The 22,853-nt window shown below is 38.4% G+C and overlaps 3 protein-coding genes, 2 long non-coding RNA genes and 1 pseudogene across 5 annotated transcripts; 3 read left to right on the plus strand and 3 right to left on the minus strand.

Moving 5' to 3' along the window:
- Window positions 1–2,065: 2,065 nt before the first annotated feature.
- Window positions 2,066–2,935, plus strand: LOC147524593 (uncharacterized). Its single transcript, XR_015197034.1, has 3 exons — window positions 2,066–2,258; window positions 2,345–2,419; window positions 2,826–2,935. It is a non-coding gene; the product is annotated as an uncharacterized LOC147524593 (long non-coding RNA).
- A 650-nt stretch (window positions 2,936–3,585) lies between these two features.
- Window positions 3,586–4,697, minus strand: LOC147524594 (MDIS1-interacting receptor like kinase 1-like). Its single transcript, XM_086563533.1, has 2 exons — window positions 4,250–4,697; window positions 3,586–4,160 (listed from the first exon to the last, which is right to left on the minus strand). Exons 1-2 carry the CDS (start codon window positions 4,683–4,685, stop codon window positions 3,724–3,726), a joined length of 873 nt encoding a protein of 290 aa, XP_086419659.1. The 5' UTR covers window positions 4,686–4,697; the 3' UTR covers window positions 3,586–3,723.
- Window positions 4,698–8,651: 3,954 nt separating this feature from the next.
- LOC147524595 (uncharacterized) lies at window positions 8,652–9,898 on the plus strand. The gene is made up of 3 exons (XM_086575388.1): window positions 8,652–8,964; window positions 9,053–9,220; window positions 9,869–9,898. Exons 1-3 carry the CDS (start codon window positions 8,692–8,694, stop codon window positions 9,896–9,898), a joined length of 471 nt encoding a protein of 156 aa, XP_086431514.1. The 5' UTR covers window positions 8,652–8,691.
- A 771-nt stretch (window positions 9,899–10,669) lies between these two features.
- Window positions 10,670–11,671, plus strand: LOC147524596 (uncharacterized). Its single transcript, XR_015197035.1, has 2 exons — window positions 10,670–10,807; window positions 11,449–11,671. It is a non-coding gene; the product is annotated as an uncharacterized LOC147524596 (long non-coding RNA).
- Window positions 11,672–13,284: 1,613 nt separating this feature from the next.
- On the minus strand, window positions 13,285–19,092 carry LOC147524597 (protein CHLORORESPIRATORY REDUCTION 41, chloroplastic pseudogene; annotated as a pseudogene).
- Window positions 18,620–21,111, minus strand: LOC147524598 (protein FAR1-RELATED SEQUENCE 5-like). Its single transcript, XM_086563539.1, has 4 exons — window positions 19,794–21,111; window positions 19,512–19,695; window positions 19,046–19,103; window positions 18,620–18,938 (listed from the first exon to the last, which is right to left on the minus strand). The coding sequence occupies exons 1-2, from the start codon at window positions 20,619–20,621 to the stop codon at window positions 19,522–19,524; spliced, it is 1,002 nt and encodes a 333-aa protein (XP_086419665.1). The 5' UTR covers window positions 20,622–21,111; the 3' UTR covers window positions 18,620–18,938; window positions 19,046–19,103; window positions 19,512–19,521.
- Window positions 21,112–22,853: the final 1,742 nt, after the last annotated feature.

A 22,853-nucleotide genomic window follows, 5' to 3' on the forward strand; every position in this document is an offset into this window, starting at 1 on the left:
GTTGAGATATTATATCATGCGCTACAAAGCACAATTGTTGACCTAGGAGAGAAGGCATTTAGATGGCAACATCGAGATGTCACAGGACATATTGTCGAGATAGTGAGATTTTATTTTTAGTTGTGTTCAATGTTTTCGTTTCAGTCTTTATGTACATTTTTCTTGAATGCATATAAAGAGAGTGATTTGAAGAATCTTTCTGTCACAGTGGCTTACATTGATGAAGACTGCGATAAAAGAGTCAGAATGGATGGAAAACAAGTCAGTACCCACAAAGAGCTTGCAAAGACTTGTTTTGGATGATGTGTAGAGTGGGTCACCTCTTTTACATGAGCGACAATGGATTCTCATCAACCAGAACTAATTCAAGTAAGAGAAGTATATATATTTCACTTCTTTTGAGAATGATTAGAATTCCGTAGTGCATGGCAAATTAAAATAGGCTCATGTTCTATTTTGTTCATTTGTGCCCACATTATGCATAATGAGTGTGATTCTATAAAGAAAAACACCCTGATAAACTGAGCAGAAGTCCACTTTTGCTAGATCATAACACTATAAGAGTAGGACCCTTCAATTCATTTCACGACCCATGCATTAGAATGCTACTACTGATCCACAGATCCAGCTGCCACACGAATTAGATCTCAAGTTTAGTACAGTTTGCACTTGAAAAAAATGTCACTTACTAACTACATTGGTAATGCTTAGTATCTGGAAACTAATAGACTAACATACTAAAAAAACTTTTAATCCGGCCTTGTCAGGTTCCTTGACAAAGCAATGAGTTCAAGCAGCTTGTCACCGGATGATTGGGAAGTTTGTAGCATTACTCAGGTGGAATAAGCAAAGGCAGTGTTGCGTTTAGCTCCAATTTGGGCTACTTGTTTGATTTATGGCATTGTATTTGCACAGTCCTCAACCTTCTTCACCAAGCAAGGCAGGATTATGGACAGATCAATAGGATCGAACTTCAAGTTACCAGCAGCTGCCCTCCAAACTTTTATTAGCGTTTCTGTTGTCATCTTCATTCCCATCTATGATAGAGTCTTTGTTCCTATTGCAAGAGCTATTACCGAGAAACCCGCAGGAATAACAATGCTGCAGAGAGTTGGTTGTGGAATGTTCTTATCGGTGATCGCCATGGTGGTGGCAGCTGTAGTAGAGAAAAAAAGGCTTCAAGTTGCTATAGATTTTGGGCTACTTGACATTCCGACAGCAATGGTTCCCATGTTGGGTGCAGTTGCTTACTGGTATTTTGCAAAGTCATATAGGTATATAACAAGGTAACTGGGTAAACAAAAATAACATGTCTTTATCTTGGCACATCTTTCTACTGCTTCTGTTGTTTTTACAATTGTTCCACATTTATATGTGTATCGTAGGGAACTGGGAAGTAGAATGTCTCAGGGACTCTATCTTAGGATATTCACTGCTATATCTACGATTGGGTCTATGTTGTTGTGCTTATAATGATTTTGATTACCCTAACGATCAATTATATTTCTTATTTGTGTTGTAGTAATAACATTCTACACAATTATAAACGCTGTAGATTTGTAACTATAACAGTATTTGGACCGACTTTGTTTCAATTATCATTATGCAATTTTGTTTATTAAAATGATTTAGCGTTAACATTTTTTCATACTTCGTTGTCAATGGTGGAATTACATCCCATGACCAGATAATTTTTGTTTATGTACGTTTTACATCTCTGAGTATGTTGTTTCCTAACCACCTTAACAACGGGAATAAATTTTATTGAGTTCCCACAAAGTGTTTTTGTGCTGTCAATATCCAATAGTGATTGTAAGCGACAAACTTCTTCACGCCAATTAAACAAGACAAACAGATGCGTCGAGATAGCGCCGCAGGCACGTCGATGCCTCGTGGGCCGTAGGCACGGGCATACCCTAGTATATATATATATACACACACACGGTTAGGCTAGAGTGCTACTCATATCTCCCACTCCTCCCAAACCGTCAGATCTAATCTAAGTCTCAAAAGATCTAACACTCCTAATTTCAAACAACAAAATGAGGGTAAAAACGTCTTTTTCTTCTCATCTTCTCAAAAACAAAAGAAAAAAACCAGATCTACGAATATAAATCAGTTCCTTAAGCTTTCCACCCCGGAATTGTTATTAAGGTTTGGTCGTGGATTTGTTTAGTACTGGTTATTAATCAAAGTTCAACATACTAAAGCGTGCGTTGTCGTGTCTTTGTTAATGAACTCAGTGGACTCCCCAAAAGGCATTTCTGAATCTCTCTCTTTATTCTTTCTTTAGTTTTTTCTTTTTTTTTCCTGATATGTTTCTTCTGTGTTTCTATATGACTAGGTTGACCAAGATGTGGTAGCACAACTGACAAAATCGGTGGAAAAGAAGGGCCTTGATATGCGTGTCGCAGCGCTAGTAAGTTGAACACCATTTGTTCCTTATTTCAACTCTTTTGAATTGGGCAACCTCTAGCCTGTTTGAATTGCCTTTTTTGCAATAATGTTATAAACATTTAACTGTATAAAAGAAATAGTTTAATGTCTGGGCATTATTCTGTAATTATTTTTGAAAGTGTGACAAAAGGTCTTTCCAATGCTTAAAATACTAGCAAGTTGACAGATCTTTCCAAGCAACTTGATGGTATTTCCAAGTCCAAATTTTGTGCAGCATTTTTCTTGTTTTGAGTTGAAAGACTTCGGCGATTTTGAAATTTCTACTACTATTTGAAGAGCAACCGGTGCTTTCGGATGAAAGATCCCCACTTACATTGTTGTTTTTCCTAATATTTCATATTCCTAATACATCCCCGAAAACCACAAAGTTGTTGTTGAGCTTTGCAACATTGTTGCAACGCGTGGACCTAAATCTTTTCTGCTGCTGGAATCTTAGGCATCCCGAAGAAAATCGGAAGAGACACAGTCAAGGAGGGGGGAGAAGCAGAGAACCTGTAATAGCGATGGATGGTGGATTATTTGAGCATCACACGAGTTCACAAGTGTTTGGAGGACAACATTAAAGAGTTCTTTGGGGAGGGAGTTGCGGACACCATTGTCATTGAGCAAGCAAATGATGGCTCAGGCATTGGAGCTGCTCTGCTTGCAGCTTCCCATTCCAAAGTATAATGATTAGAGTCGAGAGTGGTTGAGTAGCTTTCTGAAATGGTAGAGAGCGACCTTGTATCTTGTCAAAAAAAACTCCGTTTCTGTATCTTTTCCTTAAGGTGTTGCCTAAAATTTTTGTTCTTTTTAGTTTTCATCTTTTAATCTTTAAAGTTACTACTGTAATTAGCAGTGTCTCACAAAATTTGGGACTCATAGCTACACCAAATTTGTATTCCAACCAAACACTACTGCTTCCAAACTTCACATTGTGTAACCATGGCACTTTGGTTTTTAATCTGATAGTGCAAGGAACTGGCGAACTGCAGAGAATAAAAAAGGGTTGGTGCATATATTATGACTATATTCCAGACTGTGCGCTATATCTAGAACAGAGAGGGTGAATATTATAACGGTTATTTCTTTTTTAGTAGAAGTTCTTCAACAAAGGGCCATAGTCAACAGGCTTAAACTCTGAATAACTGGTGCACAAGTTGAATTATTTCTATTATTTCTGCAGAGACAACCCTACTAATCGGTATAGCCCTGGATAATACATGGAAAACCAACAATAATACATACAAAACTAAAAGGAATCGTACTTCAATAATACATCCAAAACTAAAAGGAACCGTACTTCAATGATCCCAAGTGACTATCCTTGTAGCAAAGAAGGTAGCTACTAGTTGTATCTAGGAGGGGATCAACGTCATGCATGTTCTCGGTTTTCTTCTGTCTGTTGATTTGCTGAGGGCCACAAAGGAGTAAGACTTGCAATACCTCCGTCATTGAAGGTCGCTTTGAAGGTAAAGCACAGGTACATATGATCCCTAGTCTGAAGACCAAACTCATTTCATGCAAATAACATGGATCTCTGATCTCCTCGTCTGGGGCATCAGTTATAGATTTTTCCTCATTAAAGTGACGCCATGCCCATTCGGCAAGACTTATGTGCTCATCTCCATCATTAGGTTCCTTTCCCGTAGTCAATTCTAGGAGTACTACCCCTAAACTGTATACATCGATCTTTTCATTCACCTTGGTTGTGTAAGCGTACTCTGAAATTCAATCAACCAACTGCAGTTTAGCCGATTTTCCAACTTTAAGTATGTTATAAAATATAGAAATGTACTCAAATAAGACTCACCTGGTGCAATGTATCCGAAAGAGCCTGCTACCGCAGACATTGTATCCGACTCCCCATGCTTAACTAACATCTTTACCAATCCAAAGCCTGCAATCGTACCATTAAAGTTGGCATCCAACAAGATATTGCTCAATTTCACATCACGATGAATGATGGACTGAGAGCATCCATGATGCATGTAGCAAAGACCTTGAGCAGCTCCAACTGCGATATGCAACCTTGTAGACCAATCCAAGAGAACATGGTTAACTGAATCTGAAACCATTGATTCTCTCTTTCTTTTGTGTAACCATCGGTCTAAGCTGCTATTCACCATGTATTCATAAACAAGAAGCACTGAGCTCTCACAAGAAATACAGCAAAACAGTTTTACTATGTTTGAGTGACGAATTGTTCCCAATATCTGGACCTCTGCTTGAAATTCTTTCTCGCGCATATTGTCCAACTTCCCATTTTGTTATTTGAAATTAGGAGCGTTAGATATTTTGAGACTTAGATTAGATCTGACGGTTTGGGAGAAGTGTAAGATAAGAGTGGCACTTTAGCCTAACCGTGTGTGTGTGTATATATATATACGGTTTGTCTAGAGTGCCACTCTTATAGTGACACTCTTATCTCACTCTTCTCTTAAACCGTCGGATCCACCTCAAGATCTCATGATCTAACAAACCAAATTCTAACCAATCAATGAGGGTAAAAACGTATTTTCCTTCTCATCTTCTCAAAAAAAGAAAAAAAAAACAGATCTAACAAAAAAAAAAGAGGGATCAACTATTGTTAAAACCCAATTCCATCGCCATTAACGACCACCTAAAAAAACAGATCTAGCAAAAAAAAAGAGGGATCGACTATAGTAATTACATATTTCCAAGTAATTACATATTTCCATCGCCATTAACGACCACCTGAGCTCTCTGAACTTCACTCTCTCTCGAGTTCCAATTAAGGTATGCTTCCATTAACACATTTTATTCTCTATTTTGGCCTGAAATCGTATTTATATAAATTGGTTAGTTACTTGATGTACATTGTATCAATTGGTTCAGAAAAAAGTGCGTTGTATCTTGTAGTATTTTAGTCCTTGTAAATTTGTAAGTACGACTCAGACTTGTTTGTTTTGAGGAGCTGGAGTAACCATATTTTTTCCTGTTGAGTATACTAAGCGGATAGATGATTTTGACGAGTATTTGTCCATCAAACTGCAATAGTGAAAATCCGTAGTAGTAAGTAATAACTAAGATTTTGAGGAACATTAGCAGCCGATGAGGAAAAGAAACTGCAGCCAATCTACCTATATGCTTATATGGTAGCAAATGTGGCACATTTGATTGGTGCCTAAGCAGTAAGCATACAACATGGTAGAGGTACCCTTGGAGTTGATTCCTTTTCTAGACAGTTCTCGTGTATGCAAACTGGGGTTCTAAAGAAGTAGAACCATATACACAATTCAGAGTTGGAGTGTCGGACCATTGGATCCACTATGTTCAAGAGAGACATACGCTTGCTTTGGGTAACCACCAAAGTTAATAGAACGACAACCAACATAAGCATGATAACTTTCGTTCATCATATATCTATGCTGGGAAAACCTTTTCTGCTATGCAATCAAAATCCTAAATTGCCGAAAAAAATATTCTTCATGCCGTATTTTGTCAGAGTTTTGAACTCTGTCAGAGTTCGGTGAAGTAGCATATTCGGTGAACTCTGTCAGAGTTCGGTGAACTCTATCAGAGTTTTGAACTCTGTCAGAGTTCGGTGAACTAGCATATTCGGTTAACTCTGTCAGAGTTTTGAACTCTGTCGAGTTCGTGAACTCGGCGAGTTGAACTAGCATATTCGATGAACTCGAGTTTTTCGAGTTTTGAACTCTATCGAGTTTTGAACTCTGTCGAGTTTTGAACTCGTCGAGTTGGTGAACTCTATCGAAGTCTGTCGAGTTCGGTGAACTAGCATATTCGGTGAACTCATCGAGTTTTGAATTCTATCGAGTTTTGAACTCGTCGAGTTCGTGAACTAGCATATTCGGTGAACTCGTCGAGTTTTGAACTCTATCAGAGTTCGGTGAACTAGCATATTCGGTGAACTCTGTCAGAGTTTTGAATTCTATCAGAGTTTTGAACTCTGTCAGAGTTCGGTGAACTCTGTCAGAGTTTTGAATTCTTTCAGAGTTTTGAACTCTGTCAGAGTTCGGTGAACTCTTTCAGAGTTTTGAACTCTGTCAGAGTTCGGTGAACTCTATCAGAGTTTTGAACTTTGTCAGAGTTCGGTGACAAACACATATTCGGTGAACTCTGTCAGAGTTCGGTGAAGTAGCATATTCGGTGAACTCAGTCAGAGTTCGGTGAACTCTATCAGAGTTTTGAACTCTGTCAGAATTCGGTGAACTTTATCGAGTTTTGATGTTTAAGTTATTTACCTTTGTTTATGTACATTGGGATTTTTCTTGTTTAAGTTATTTATATTTTTAATTTTTTTCGATTTATAGAAATGGAGACGAGACATCAATGTTATGTTTATCCAAGTTCAAAATAAATAAATCATTAATCAAGCAATGAAGTTATGAACTTATTGTCTCTCTGTTGATATCACTAGATTTTTATTTGAGGCCATATCGACCGAGATCGCTTTGCTTGATTCAAAATAAATATATAGCTCTGTTTTCGGTAACTGTTCTATCTTTCTATCTTTTTTTTTTATATATATAATGTTATGTTTGATTTAATTCTTTTGAATTCTAGACACCCATTTTTTCCCTGTTGATATCCCATTCGTTGATATCACCCATTCTTAAAATGAAGTTAAGAATGCATGAAAACCAAAATAAAGGTGAACCTAGCTAGTGGTCATCCATCTAACACAAGTTTCACAAGATTTCGAAAGTATAACAAAATTTATATTTTTCACAAGTATAGCTTAATATATATAGATACGTTCCGTAAGATCCACATCCATCCCCATAATCCCTTTACAGGGTGCCCATAGTCTCCATTAAGTTATAGGGCTTTCATGTTGCACTTTCCCTGGGGAACTTTGTTAGTAGTGTTCCAGTCACACTTCACAAGAAAGGATGTAATGTGGACGGAGGCCGGTTTGTCACAACCCAAGTAACATCTAATTTCTGATTATTAAGAAAAATATAATAAACAAGGATATGCGGAGCTTCAATTGACTCTTACTTTTGCTCTCACTTATCTGAAGTTCTGAATTAGTTATGTTACTGGTGGTTAAACTCTATGAAAGTCGTTAATGATTGGAATATGGAAGATGCCAAGATGGTATCTTTTATTATAGAATCCATGTCATCCAATCTGTTCTTTTATTACAAGAAAAATATATAATATAAGTACAGATAATTCTTATAGAATTCATGTTAATAGTACTGACACCTTCCAGGTCAAAACAAGGTAAGTAATAAGTTTTTGCTACGACGATCTCCACGAGACCACGATGTGTAGATCATCCTCGCCAAAAGTCATGAGCAACTCTATCTTTGTTGAGCTTCATATAAGTGTTCCTTTGATTTATTAGCTTACACATCCTTTGGAACAACATCAATAGCAAAAAGCAGTACATACTCATGTATCTTGAATTCTTGATAAAATTTACCCAAAAATAATAAAAATAAAAATAATGTATACTTGATAAATCAATTTAGTTTTGAGTTAGAGACTTAAGATCGAGTATCGACAGTTGTTCCCCTTTGATGTTGGTCTTTCTTAGTTCCTCCACTCGTGAGATTATGGCCCTTTCATTTTCCCCATCGAGCTTCAAAGCTCTTATATTTTCTTTCTCTTATGCGTCGACTATTTTCGCTTTTACAAATGTGCTTCTTTTTTTATGTTCATTATCTCCATGGCGGCTTTAAAGTTTTACATGAGTCGTTCTCATAAAGTTTTCCTAGTCGATTTAGCATGCTTGAATTAGATTGGTTTTTTTTTGTTAGTGTGTGGAGGGGGATTTAATAGAGGAGTATAGTTTGCCTAGATAGCATGCACACCTTAGATATAGATTGGCATGCACAATCGCCTTTATTTAGTTCTTTGTTTTTCACGTTGGTATTGCAACAATTTGAATTAGTTGAATGTCTTATTTTTAACTCCTATTTATTTTGTAGCAATGCCTCGAACAAAGAATGTGAATGTGAAGAATGCAGCAAAAAGTGTTTTCATGGGTGCTAAGAAGTTGTTAGGTGGGGGAGTAGTAGTTCGGTCGATGGCGATGAGGAGCCTGAGAAAAAGAGAGGAAGGAGAACAACCACTTCGGCATCAGTTCGTAGAGGGGATCGAAAAGCGGATGATCCCAGTAATGTTGTAAGTGGTATAGAGTTAGGAAATCAAAAGAGAAGAAAGGAGACAGTTCTGAGTAATGTAGATGTAGATGTAGATATAGATGTAGATTTAGATGTAGATGTAGATGTAGATGACGATGACGATGACGTAAATATGGATTGTGGGAAGAGTGTAGTTCTAAGTCATGCTGATAGTGAAGAAGAGGGTGTTGATGATGCAGAAGAGGAGACTGACGAGGAGGAAGAGGACGCGGAGGAGGAGGAGGATGACGAGGAAGTCCATGTACCTGTACCTCCAGTGAATATTGTTAGAAAGTCTAACAATGACTTGGAGTTCAAGAGAGGTGTTTATGGAGGTGGCCCTTGTGTGTCACATCTGTTGTATGACTATGCAGTGCACGTGGCTCGCGATGTTTGGGAGGGGCAGGTAATATTATCATATAGTGTCTATTAGTATTTAAATTTTGTATTACAAAACTTGTGCATACATTAATACTAAGTTTTTGTTGTTTTAGGCGGAGCGAGGGGTGTTGAAGTGCCATGGGCACCTAAACAAGTTGGTACAATGGGATATCATCGGAGAGTGTTCAGACTGTTCTACTTTTCACGTGGAGCTTCAAAGGACCGGCTTAAGTGCTCTGGTCTTAGGTGTATACAGCATCGAGGATCTGTGTTGGTCTCGCGTTTGTGGAGAGGTGGCATCGAGACCAACACGTTTCATATGCCATGGGGCGAGATGACAATCACGCGTTGACGATGTTTCCCAACTCTTAGGAGTTCCGATCGAGGCAAAGCGTGGATCGGGGACACCGATTTGACCTTGGAACGAACAAAAAGACTCCTCCACAAAGATCTTGGCATACCCATGGATAAGATAGATGTGGAGATGAAATCCAATAAGTTCACTTCCAAAGTTAGGATGGATTTCTTGATGAAGCGATTTCTTTGGGAAGGTAATGAGATGAAGATTTACGTGATGAAAATGGGGTTGTTGTGAAGAATGCGTCAACCCAAAAAGAGGTGCAGTTCTTTGTGAGAGCTTATCGTTATTTTTCTTTGGATGTACCGCCTTCACCGACATCGCCCTGGAACTGCAGTTCCCATTTGTTATCCGAGGCTGCTTCGAAATTTCGAGAGATCGAGACTACTGGCGTGGGGTGCGCCTTTACCGGGCTTACTTTGTAAAGGGGTCTTGGGACTGCCACAAGTGCCAAGGTGAAGGGTGTTTCAGGCTATTTCACTCTCCTACGGTATTTTTTTTTTGTTTTTCTTTTCAATGTCAATTTTATATATCTATTACAATATTAACTTCGGTGTCTATATTAATGTAGGCATGGATTTATGAGTACTTCCGGTGTTAGGGCCATACCCAAATGAGGGACTATCATTTGAGCATGTCCCGTGCTCATAGGTACTTTCGATTACTCGATCTTTTTATGCTATCACAACAATTTGCATTGAAGCATACCTGAGCCACCATTGATAATATGACTTGTACCGATGTAAGCATTTTTGTATGTAAATAGTTTTATTTATTAATTGATATTATTAGTATGTGGTTAATGATTAATTTCCTCGATCATATGCTATTTGACAGGTTGAATGGTATCCCTATGCTGAAGTCCGAGCTACACGGCCGGTGGATGAAATAGCATTTTTCGAGGGATTTATATGCTTTCTTGATAATGTCAAGCAGTACAATGTTGCGAGGGTTGTGCATCAGTTGGGTCATATGCAGTTTGTACCCTCAGATCCCCCAAAACCAAAGACCTCGACGCGAACTACTTTCGGACGCGGGTATGATGTGAAATTTAATATTGTGTCTTCCTACTAGAGTAAATGGCAGAATCACTTGATTCAACTTGAACAACGAGGACCCATTCCGTCTTATCCATGGGAGTGTGTTAGTAGATACATGAGTTGGTACGAAAACAATAGTCATATTCGAATGATAAACCCTAATCATCTTAGTCACTACTCCCTACAGAGTCTTCCATATCATAATCTGGTGAGTTAATATCTTACAACGTTAATTTTTGTTTTGTTTTGTTTTGGTATTTTATAAATGTAAATGTATATACTAATGTAGTTTTTGTTTTAATTTTGACAAACACCCGTCGTCGATGAAATTTCTCGCTTGCTCAATCAAGGCCTACAATTGGGTGGGACTACGATTCCAGACGATGCACAGAACGAGTTCATGGAGGCATACAATTTGACCCGGTGCAAGTTCATTGGCGGACGATATCGTGAAGGAGCATAGGATTTAGGTATGTTGAGTTTGGTTAGTTTAGGGTTTAGTGGTTAGTTTGGTTAGTTTACCTCCTTTTATCTTGTGTTGGGACGAGTGTTGGAAATGGAAATGGTTTGTTTGTGTTAGTTGAGATGATGCGGGGAGTGTTTATTGGCATTTGAGATGATGCGGGTTTTGCTTTACTTTTCAGTTTGTGTTAGTTGAGATGATGCAGGGAGTGTTTATTAGCATTTGAGATGATGCGAGTTTTGCTTTACTTTTCAGTTTGTGTTAGTTGAGATGATGCGAGGAGTGTTTATTGGCATTTGAGATGATACGGGTTTTCCTTTACTTTTCAGTTTGTGTTAGTTGAGATGATGCGGGGAGTGTTTATTGGCATTTGGCTTTCTTTGTTCTTTTGAGAGTTGATCATGACTTAAGTTCAAGAGTTTTCCAATCAATGAGGTTTCTAGATTTGGTGTTGGATTTGACATATGTGGTAGTATTTATACTGATTCATGTGTTTTTATTGGGGGGTAATTAGGCAAATGGTAGTGGCCGAAGATGGTGAACATGAGGAAGCAAGTGGAGAGGTTAGTTTTTCTATCAGACCTTAATAAAGCAGTTTGATTTAACTTTGCTTGACTGATCTGTTTATTCAATTTTTTTGTTTTGCAGGAAGGAGATAAAGAACAAAGAGTTAGATATACAACTAAAGTCAGAAAGTTAGATTGGAAATCTCTTTGTAGTAAAAAAAAATGTTATGTTAGGACTCTTTTGTAAGTGCAAGTTGTTGATATGTAGCAACTTAGCTTTATGTTCAGTAATTCAGACAATGTATTTCACATGGTGTCACATTGTTGAAATATGAAATGATAGTGATCTTGCTTTGGACTTGTCATTCTTTTCATGTTCACCTAAGATCCTAGGGTTTTTTGGTGCAAGATCTAGTAAAACGGCATGCCAAAGAATGGCCTTTGGTTATGTTTCTTCTATTAGCAGGCATTGATTTTAATAGGACGTCTGCTGTCAGTGGAGTAAATAGTTATACTACTTACCAGGGCTGCACGTATGTGCTTTGCTTAGATCTCAGTTTATATCCATTCAATGGCTCTTCTTGTGCTCTCCGACAACTTGCGCATTTTAATTTGTCACAGCGAAGTATCTCTATTAATAATCTAATGCAAAACACAAAAATCCCAATGTTATCAACAAAAATCCCAATGTTATTTGCCAAAATACAAAAATCTAATGCAGTACGCAATGTTTTTGCCAAAACACAAAAGATCTGTTTTTTTGCCTCTTGAACGGTGTGGCCATATCGTTTGGATTTGAACTTGGATAAAAAAAAATGGTGTGTCTGTTTGGGCTTTGTCCCAAATGGCATGGCCACACCGTTTGGACTTAGTACCAACGGTGTGGACTTGGGGAAAAGTCCAAACAGACACCCCATTTTTGCAAGATTTAGCACCAAGCGATATGGCCACACCGTTTGGACTAAGTCCCAAACGGTGTGGCCATATTGTTTGGATTTGAACTTGGATAAAAAAAATGGTGTGTCTGTTTGGACTTTGTCCCAAAAGCGGCATGGCCACACCGTTTGGACTTAGTACCAAATGGTGTGGCCATGCCGTTGGGACTAAGTCCAAACGGTGTATTAACCATGCCGTTTGGGACAAAGTCCAAACAGACACGCCATTTTTTTTGCAAGACTTAGTACCAAACGATATGGCCACACCGTTTGGACTTAGTCCCAAACGGTGTGGCCATATCGTTTGGATTTGAACTTGGATAAAAAAAAAATGGTGTCTGTTTGGACTTTGTCCCAAACAGCATGGCCACACCGTTTGGACTTAGTACCAAACGGTGTGGCCATGCCGTTTGGTTTGTCCAAACAGTGTGGCCATATCGTTTGGATTTGAACTTGGATAAAAAAAAATGGCGTGTCTGTTTGGACTTTGTCCCCAAACGGCATAGCCACACCGTTTGGACTTAGTCCCCAAACGGCATGGCCACACCATTTGGTACTAAGTCCAAACGGTGTGGCCACACCGTTTGGGGACAAAGTTCAAACAGACACGCCATGTTTTTATCCATGTTCAAAAGTTCAAATCCAAACGATATGGCCACACCGTTTGGGACTAAGTCCAAACGGTGCGGCCATATCGTTTGGATTTGAACTTGCATAAAAAAATGACGTGTCTGTTTTTTTGCCCCTTGGCCACACCGGTCAAGAGGCAAAAAAACAGAAGTTTCGTGTTTTGGCAATTTATCAATTGAGCTAAATTTTGTTGATGTTGATTGATGATCATATGAGTTGAGGTAAATTTGTTGTTGACAAACGTTGGCATTATACTGGTGGTATAGTATCTGCATCAATACATCATATCAACTTACGGAACAAAATTGCAAGTGGGCGTGCTTGTGTAACAACAGTAACATTTATAATAAGCACATCAAAATGCTTTATGCAATCCCAAATATTATTATTCTGTATTACAACATTTTAACACATCAGAATGAATTAGCAACAAGTATAGCCTGCCTGCACCTAGCTTTGGCTTGTTCAAGCCTTTCACTCCAAGTTTCAACTCTCTTCAACTTCTCCACTTTCTTTCAACACTTCTGCTTCTTCTCCAGCTCTTTCCCGACAATTTCTCCCGTTGTAGCTAATAACTCAATTTTGGCGACTTTCTTGAATGGTGCATAGTAAAGGTGGCCGGTGATCTTGTGGCATCTTGTGGAACTCAGAAGAGCAGTCGAAACATAACCGCAGAGAATGATGAAAAGACTGAAGATCGACTGATGCAAAGTCGAGGGGCTGGAAATGAACAGATGAGTAGGCAGTATTTTTACCTAAAGCAAAACTTTGCCTCCAGATTTTCCATTTCTCCTTGAGCCATACTTCTCTTTTCTACAACATCAATGAGATTAGAACTCAATCTAATTAAACTCCCCAAATGTAACCTAAACCAGCAATATTGAACTTTGAAAATAAAAAGGGAGAAAGAAGTTATCAAAAAAAGCACTGGTCTATCATTATGATGTTTCCTATCTAGAGCCTAGCAAGCAATATTAGATACTATCCAATGGACATAATGATGCAATAGAACACAACCATCGACACAGTTCAACTTAACAACACTTGATAAAACTCTAACAAGGCTGCCATATCTAAACCACTCTTAACAAGTCCAGATATCAATGAAGTCCATGACGCGCAGATAAAATATCATTAGAACTAGTGAACATTTAGAATCAAAGAGTTTTGAATAAAGCTATACTTACAATCGAATGATTGACATTTAATTATTTTTCTCCGGACAATTTCTCAAGTCATGGTTAGCAATCTGTCCACACATCGTGACACTTTCTTCCTGAATTGTTTAGGGCTATCTCTTTGGGGATTTCCATCTATCCGCTTTCTTCTTCCCCTCCCTTTTGTTTGAGAAATGTTGGGATTCAAAATCAATAGCTGAAATAAAGACCGAATTAAAATAAATATTTATATCAAATTAAACACCGAATTAAACACTAAATTTATATCAAATTAAACATTCAAATAAAAAGACTTGTGATGTATTAACCGAAGGTATCGAAGCTTCCGCGAATCTGGAGACTCAGTAACCTCAAGGCGTCTCCTTTGTAGGAAGTCTCATTAAACTTTGAAATTTCAATAGCCATTTCACCAATCTTTTCAATAAAATATGAATAACCCTCAAAAAAGTATCGCTGCGATCGTCGTAAGCCACTTGAGAAGCAACCTTGATAGAATGAGCCACTCTCAAAGGTTCATTTGAGACATTCCGACCACAAATCCAGTATCAAACTCCGCTCTATAAGTGTTAGCCTTTTGCATCCACCGCGTCAATCTAAAATGGTTTGGAATCTCTTCAATCTCGTAGCGCATAAAAACTTTTAAGATATGACCACAAAGCAAACCCATAAACTGAAAGTACTTGCATTCATGATCTCCTCTAAGGTTCCTCTATCGAAACTCACTCTCCAAACAGAATTCTTCAGCGGGTCTCTCCATTTCACCATGTAGCTTCCAGTTCCATACCTGTCAATCTGTTCCCCATCAATTTTGTACTCCATCTTTGCCTTTTCTAGTTGCTCTTTAAATTTATTGAATATTGAGATCGTATAGACCTTCGCGGCTTGCATAAGGAGGAAAGCATCGTCAGGCACAATCCGTGAACTATGCTCGGTGCGGTAATCAGAATCTCTTTCTTTCCTAGCAAGCAAAGCCAAAGACTTCTCATTACCATGTACAAACTGCATAAGCTTAGTCGTCAAATTGACAAACTGGTCATAGTGAGCATTCATCGGTTCACCGACCCGATACCGTGTGCATACCGACAAAAAGGTGCCACTGAGATAACAAGGAACCCATTTCTCCCGCATTGAATATATCTCTGTCAACCAAGGATTTTCAGACAACTCATACTTCTCAATGATTGTACACCATCTTCTCTCAAAATCAACAATCATATACGAAAAAGAAATAGTGTTCTTCAACTTAGTTACCAATGTCTCAAATTTGGTAAATGACATCTTCTCTTGGAATTTCTGCATAATATGCCAAAGACGATGAACGATGACGATGGAAAGTACTAGGAAACACATTGGCAATGGCTGCGATCATCGGCTATATCACGGTGATGATGATTGCGGTTGGCACCACGACCACCCATGGCGCAAGCCAGGCCCTTAAATAGCCATATGAATGTATCTTACGTCTCATCAAGCAACAATGCGCAAAACCAAATTGAATCGACCGATAATGATGGTTGACTCGAGTAAAAGGGCAAAAGGCATGGAATATGCATTGGTACGATATCCGGTATCAAAAGACACAACATCCCGAAATAGTCATATCGGCATCGAGACCTCCCATGAACCCGAGGAAAAAGTTCACTGCAGTCCCATTTTCATCTAAATCAAGCGTAGTAGAACAGGGGATCCTCGGCACTCTTCTGCATAAAATATTGCAGCACGACAGTTGCATCACCTTCTTTAGGCATCTTTTCGGGTCAAACCATAATAATGGTTCCAACAATCTTTCGTGTAAACCCAACTTCCTCTCCATGGAAAACAGATGCCACTTTCCCCATGCGGATAAACCTGTTATTACTAAATATCTCGGTCAAGCACTTCGTTGCTTCAGGCATATGTTTGTTAGTTTTCATGCAAATTCTCTTCGATGGGGTCACCAGACCGTGACTATGGTCATTATGAGCAACACTGACCTCATATATCTCTTCATGCATTCTTTTCTTAATACGAATTCTAGCTTGGCAACCACACCGAATAGTTGATGTATTTCTTGATCGGACTTCATCTCTCTTGTTAACCCCTTCACGTGAGCAAACCAGTAAACAACCACTAACCAAATCCACCTGATTTTGTTGCTTGGAAGTCGTCCGAACACGAGTCTCAAATCCCTCTTGTTGACCATACTCTTTGTAATAAGTCTTTGCCTCGTCAACACTTGTAAAAGTCATTCCTATATAAGGAGCAGCTAATGTTTGTGTGCCTTGAATAGGGGCTTTAGTGGACGAAGACCCAACTACGTCTTCTTTGATATTGATTGATGTCTCTGTCTCCATTTCTATAAATTGAAAAAATTAAAAATATAAATAACTTAAACAGTCAAAAATCCCAATGTACATAAACAGTGTAAATAACTTAAACATCAAAACTCTGACAGAGTTCACCGAACTCTGAAAGAGTTCAAAACTCTGATAGAGTTCACCGAACTCTGACAGAGTTCAAAACTCTAACAGAATACGGCATGAAGAATACGAAAGAGTTCAAAACTCTGATAGAGTTCACCGAACTCTGAAAGAGTTCACCGAATATGCTAGTTCAAAACTCTGACAGACTTCACCGAATATGCTACTTCACCGAATTCTGACAGAGTTCACCTAACTTTGACAGAGTTCAAAACTCTGAAAGAGTTCAAAACTCTGATAGAGTTCACCGAACTCTGACAGAGTTCAAAACTCTGACAAAATACAGCATGAAGAATACGATAGAGTTCAAAACTCTGACAGAGTTCACCGAATATGCTACTTCACCTGATTTTATTAGGAAAATGGTGGTGGAGGAAGATGGTGAACATGAGGAAGCAAGTGGAGAGGTTAGTTTTTCTATCAGACCTTAATAAAGCAGTTTAATTTAACTTTGTTTGACTGATCTGTTTATTCAATTTTTTTGTTTTGCAGGAAGGAGATAAAGAACAAAGAGTTAGATATACAACTAAAGTCAGAAAGTTAGATTGGAAATCTCTTTGTAGTCAAAAAATATTATGTTAGGACTCTTTTGTATGTGCAAGTTGTTGATATGTAGCAACTTAGCTTTATGTTCAGTAATTCAGACAATGTATTTCACATGGTGTCACATTTTTGAAATATGAAATGATAGTGATCTTGCTTTGGACTTGTCATTCTTTTGATGTTCACCTAAGATCCTAGGGTTTTTTGGTGCAAGATCTAGTAAAACGGCATGCCAAAGAATGGCCTTTGGTTATGTTTCTGCTATTAGCAAGCATTGAATTTAATAGGACGTCTGCTGTCAGTGGAGTAAACAGTTATACTACTTACCAAGGCTGCGCGTCTGTGCTTTGCTTAGATCTCAGTTTATATCCATTCAATGGCTCTTCTTGTGCTCTCCGACAACTTGAGCATTTTAATTTGTCACAGCGAAGTATCTCTATTAATAATCTAATGCAGAACACAAAAATCCCAATGTTATCAACAAAAATCCCAATGTTATTTGCCAAAACACAAAAATCTAATGCAGTACGCAATGTTTTTGCCAAAACACAAAAGATCTGTTTTTTTGCCTCTTGAACGGTGTGGCAATGTTTGGGACTAAGTCCAAACGGTGTGGTCACACCATTCAAGAGGCAAAAAAACAGACAACACCATTTTTAACCAAGTTCAAATCCCAAACGACATGGCTATACCGTTTGGACTTAGTCCTAAACGGTGTGGCCACAACATTTGGGACTAAGTCCAAACGGTGTGGCCACACCGTTCAAGAGGCAAAAAAACAGACACGTCATTTTTTTTATCCAAGTTCAAATCCAAACGATATGGCCACACCATTTGGACTTAGTCCCAAACGGCATGGCCACACCGTTTGGACTAGATCCGAAACGGTGTGGTCATGTCGTTTGGGATTTGAACTGGGATAAAAATGGTGTTGTCTGTTTTTTTGCCTCTTGAACGGTGTGGCCATGTCGTTTGCGATTTGAACTTGGTTAAAAATAGTGTTGTCTGTTTTTTTTTTGCCTCCTGAACGGTGTGACCACACCATTTGGACTTAGTCCCAAGCGGTGTGGCCACACGGTTCAAGAGGCAAAAAACAGATCTTTGTGTTTTGGCAAAAACATTGCGCATCGCATTAGATTTTTATGTTTTGGCAAATAACATTGGGATTTTTGTTTTTCTGATTAGATTATTAATAGAGATACTTACTGTGACAAATTAAAATGCAAGTTGTCGGAGAGCACAAGAAGAGCCATTGAATGGATATAAACCGAGATCTAAGCAAAAAATGACGCAGACCTACGGTAAGTAGTATAACTGTTTACTCCAATCGACAGCCAGACGCCCTATTAAATTCAATGCCCGCTAATAGCGTAAACATAACCAAAGGCCATTCTTTGGCATGCCGTTTTACTAGATCTTGCACCAAAACCCTAGGATCTTAGGTGAACATCAAAAGAATGACAAGTAAATTTGTTGTTGACAAGCGTTGGCATTTTCTTGGTGGTATAGTATGCGCATCAATGCATCATATCAACTTACTTAAACAAAATTGCAAGTGAAACATTGTAACAACAGTAACATTTATAATAAGCACATCAAAATGCTTTATGCAATCCCAAATATTATTGTTTTGTATTACAACATTTAAGCACATGAGAATGAATTAGCAACAAGTATAGCCTACCTGCACCTAGCTTTGGCTTGTTCAAGCCTTTCACTCCAAGTTTCAGCTTTCTTCAACTTCTCCACCTTCTTTCAACACTTCTGTTTCTTCTCTCGCTCTTTCCGCGACAATTTCTCCCATTGTAGCTAATAACTCAATTTTGACGCACTTTCTTCGAATGGTGCATAGTCAAGGTGGCAGTGATACTGTGGCATCTTGTGGAACTGTAGCAGTCAGAAACATAACCGCAGAGAATGATGAAAAGACTGAAGATCGACTGATGCAAAGTCGAGGGGCTGGAAACGAACAGATGAGTAGGCAGTATTTTTACCTAAAGCAAAGCTTTGCCTCCAGATTCTCCATTTCTCCTTGAGCCATACTTCTCTTTTCTACAACATCAATGAGATTAGAACTCAGTCTAATTAAACTCCCCAAAAGTAACCTAAACCAGCAATATTGAACTTTGAAAATAAAAAGGGAGAAAGAAGTTATCAAAAAAAGCACCGGTCTATCATTATGTTGTTTCCTATCTAGAGCCTAAAAGGCAACATTAGATACTATCTAATGGACATAATGATGCAATAGAACACAACCATCGACACAGTTCTACTTAACAACACTTGATAAAACTCTAACAAGGCTGCCATATCTAAACCACTCTTAACAAGTCCAGACATCAATGAAGTCCATGACACAGCATCTGGGACCAATATAGAATCAAATATTCGACACACAGATAAAATATCATTAGAAAGTGAACAAATGAATCAAAGAGTTTTGAATAAAGCTATACTTACAATCGACAGATTACATATTATTTTTCTCCGGACAATTTCTCAAGTCATGGTTAGCAATCTGTCCACATCTGTGACACTTTCTTCCTGAATTGTTTAAGGCTATCTCTTTGGGGGATTTCCATCTATCCGCTTTCTTCTTTCCCCTCCCTTTTGTTTGAGAAATGTTGGGATTCAAAATCAATAGCTGAAATAAAGACCGAATTAAAATAAATATTTATATCAAATTAAACACCGAATTAAACACTAAATTTATATCAAATTAAACATTCAAATAAAAAAAACCTGTGATGTATTAACCGAAGGTATCGAAGGCTCTGCAACTGGAGGCTCTGCAACTTCTGCGTCTCCTTCGTAGGAAGTCTCATTAAACTTTGAAATTCCAATAGCCATTTCACCAATCTTTTCAATAAAATATGAATAACCCTCAAAAGTATGCGACGCATCGTAAGCCACTTGAGAAGCAACCTTGATAGAATGAGCCACTCTCAAAGGTTCATTTGAGACATTCCCGACCACAAATCCAGTATCAAACTCCGCTCTATAAGTGTTAGCCTTTTGCATCCACCGCGTCAATCTAAAATGGTTTGGAATCTCTTCAATCTCGTAGCGCATAAAAACCTTTAAGATATGACTACAAAGGAAACCCATAAACTGAAAGTACTTGCATTCGCAGTCTCCCTCTAAGGTTCCTCTATCAAAACTCACTCTCCAAATAGAATTCTTCAGTGGGTCTCTCCATTTCACTATGTAGCTTCCGGTTCCATACCTGTCAATCTGTTCCCCATCAATTTTGTACTCTATTTTTGCCTTTTCTAGTTGCTCTTTAAATTTATTGAATATTGAGATCGTATAGACCTTCGCGGCATGCATAAGGAGGAAAGCATCGTTAGGCACAATCCGTGAACTATGCTCGGTGCGGTAATCAGAATCTCTTTCTTTCCTAGCAAGCAAAGCCAAAGACTTCTCATTACCATGTACAAACTGCATAAGCGTAGTCGTCGAATTGACAAACTGGTCATAATGAGCATTCATCGATTCACTTCGACCAGTCGTGTGCATACCAGCAAAAAAGGTGCCACTGAGATAACAAGGAACCCATTTCTCCCGCATTGAATATATCTCTGTCAACCAAGGATTTTCAGACAACTCATACTTCTCAATGATTGTACACCATCTTCTCTCAAAATCAACAATCCTATACAAAAAAAAATATTGTTCTTCAACTCAGTTACCAATGTCTCAAATTTGGTAAATGACATCTTCTCTTGGAATTTCTGCATAATATGCCAAAGACAGTAACGATGACGAGTACTAGGAAACACTTTGGCAATGGTTGCAGTTATCGCTCTATCCTGGTCAGTGATGATTGCAGTTGGCGCACGACCACCCATGGCTGCAAGCCAGGCCTTAAATAGCCATATGAATGTATCTTCTGTCTCATCAAGCAACAATACGCAACCAAACTGAATCGACTGATAATGATGGTTGACTCCAGTAAAAGGGGCAAAAGGCATGGAATATGCATTGGTACGATATGTGGTATCAAAAGACACAACATCCCCAAAATAGCATAACGGCATCGAGACCTCCCATGACCCCAGGAAAAAGTTCACCGCAGTCCCATTTTCATCTAAATCAATAAGCGTAGTAGAACCGGGATCCTCGGCACTCTTCGCAAGATAAAATATTGCAAGACGCGGCGGTTGCATCACCTTCTTTAGGCACTTTTTACGGTCAAACCATAATAATGGTTCCAACAATCTTTCTGTGTAAACCCAACTTCCTCTCCATGGAAAACAGATGCCACTTTCCCAACAGATAAACTGTTATCACTAAATATCTCGGTCAAGCACTTCGCTGCTTCAGGCATATGTTTGTTAGTTTTCATGCAAATTCTCTTCGATGGGGTCACCAGACTGAGACTATGGTCATTATTAGCAACGCTAACCTCATATATCTCTTCATACATTCTTTTCTTAATACGAATTCTAGCTTGGCAACCACACCGGATAGTTAATGTATTTCTTGATCGGACTTCATCTCTCTTGTTAACCCCTTTCACGTGAGCAAACCAGTAAACAACCACTAACCAAATCCACCTGATTTTGTTGCTTGGAAGTCATCCGAACACGAGTCTCAAATCCCTCTTGTTGACCATACTCTTTGTAATAAGTCTTTGCCTCATCAACACTTGTAAAAGTCATTCCTATATAAGGAGCAGCTAATGTTTGCGTGCCTTGAACAGGGGCTTTAGTAGACAAAGACCCAACTACGTCTTCTTCAATATTGATTGATGTCTCAGTCTCCATTTCTATAAATCGAAAAAATTAAAAATATAAGGGGTTAACTAGTATTACTGATAAGAGCCCAAAACTGTAGTTTTAACCCCTTAATAATCATACTGTTAGACCAATTATGTGAATAATAAGTAAGAGTTAATACTGATTACGTGTTTTATGCATTTCGGGCTTCAAAGTCCATTATGTGCGAAATGTGCCACTTTAGCGAGATAAAGGAGCAAAAGTCAGCAGAACTTCCGAATGTCATATCTTTGGACTCAGACCTCGGATTGAGGCCTACCTTATGTCAAAACGACCGGCTCGAAAAGAGCTTTGCAATGGTCCAAGCCTTGACCCAATCAGAGGAGCAGAAGTGGACGAAAAGTCTGTGGAAGCCAACTGCAGCTAAAGAGGCCTTTTTGGACTGAAAGAATTGGGTTTTGGGCCTGATTCTCTGGCCCAAAACATGGCTCCAAGCCCATGCACGATTTTTGGATCTGGATGTATAAAAACCAAAGCTTGCCTCATTGTTAATGGCAGTCAGGGGGCAGTTAGGTTAGGTAGATAGTTAGACCTAGATTAGTTAGCCTCCATTAATTAGTTTTAGAACTTAGTTTAATTAGTTTCAATTCATTGTAGTAGATTAAACCCTTGAATCTTGTTCTTCAATTTGATTAGATAAATAAAGTAGTATTCTTTATCAATTTCGATTTTGTCATTTCCAATTCTAGATCTAATTTCAATTCCTGTCCTTATTTCATTTTAGTCATTAAATTAGATTTCATTATTGTTTAAATTAAGTAAATTTCAATGCTTTATATTATGTTTAGATTTAATTTAAATGGAAATGATTGCGGAATGATTCAAGGCTAAACCTCCATTAGAGGGGGTTGAGAAACCTTGATGAAAGCTTGATTCCAATTATCGGAGATTGTCGTAATTTCCTTTCCACTCTAGAAACGTTTAGTTCACCATGAGAATGGGTTTAATCGTTCACATGCTAATTATAAATTGGTAGAAATGCCATGTATAATTAGGGATTAGGAAGAACCGATTGTTCTTG

This window comes from Coptis chinensis, chromosome 1 (assembly GCF_015680905.1).
Source record: "Coptis chinensis isolate HL-2020 chromosome 1, ASM1568090v1, whole genome shotgun sequence".
Classification (NCBI taxonomy): domain Eukaryota; kingdom Viridiplantae; phylum Streptophyta; class Magnoliopsida; order Ranunculales; family Ranunculaceae; genus Coptis; species Coptis chinensis.

Coding starts and splice junctions, on each gene's coding strand:
- LOC147524598 (XM_086563539.1), bottom strand. CDS start 20,621: ATGCGGGAGAAATGGGTTCCTTGTTATCTCAGTGGCACCTTTTTTGCT. Junction 19,696..19,793: donor CTTCGGTTAATACATCACAG/GTTTTTTTTATT, acceptor TCTTTATTTCAG/CTATTGATTTTGAATCCCAA.
- LOC147524595 (XM_086575388.1), top strand. CDS start 8,692: ATGGATTGTGGGAAGAGTGTAGTTCTAAGTCATGCTGATAGTGAAGAA. Junction 8,965..9,052: donor GCGATGTTTGGGAGGGGCAG/GTAATATTATCA, acceptor TTGTTGTTTTAG/GCGGAGCGAGGGGTGTTGAA. Junction 9,221..9,868: donor AGGATCTGTGTTGGTCTCGC/GTTTGTGGAGAG, acceptor ATATTAATGTAG/GCATGGATTTATGAGTACTT.
- LOC147524594 (XM_086563533.1), bottom strand. CDS start 4,685: ATGCGCGAGAAAGAATTTCAAGCAGAGGTCCAGATATTGGGAACAATT. Junction 4,161..4,249: donor TTTCGGATACATTGCACCAG/GTGAGTCTTATT, acceptor ATTGAATTTCAG/AGTACGCTTACACAACCAAG.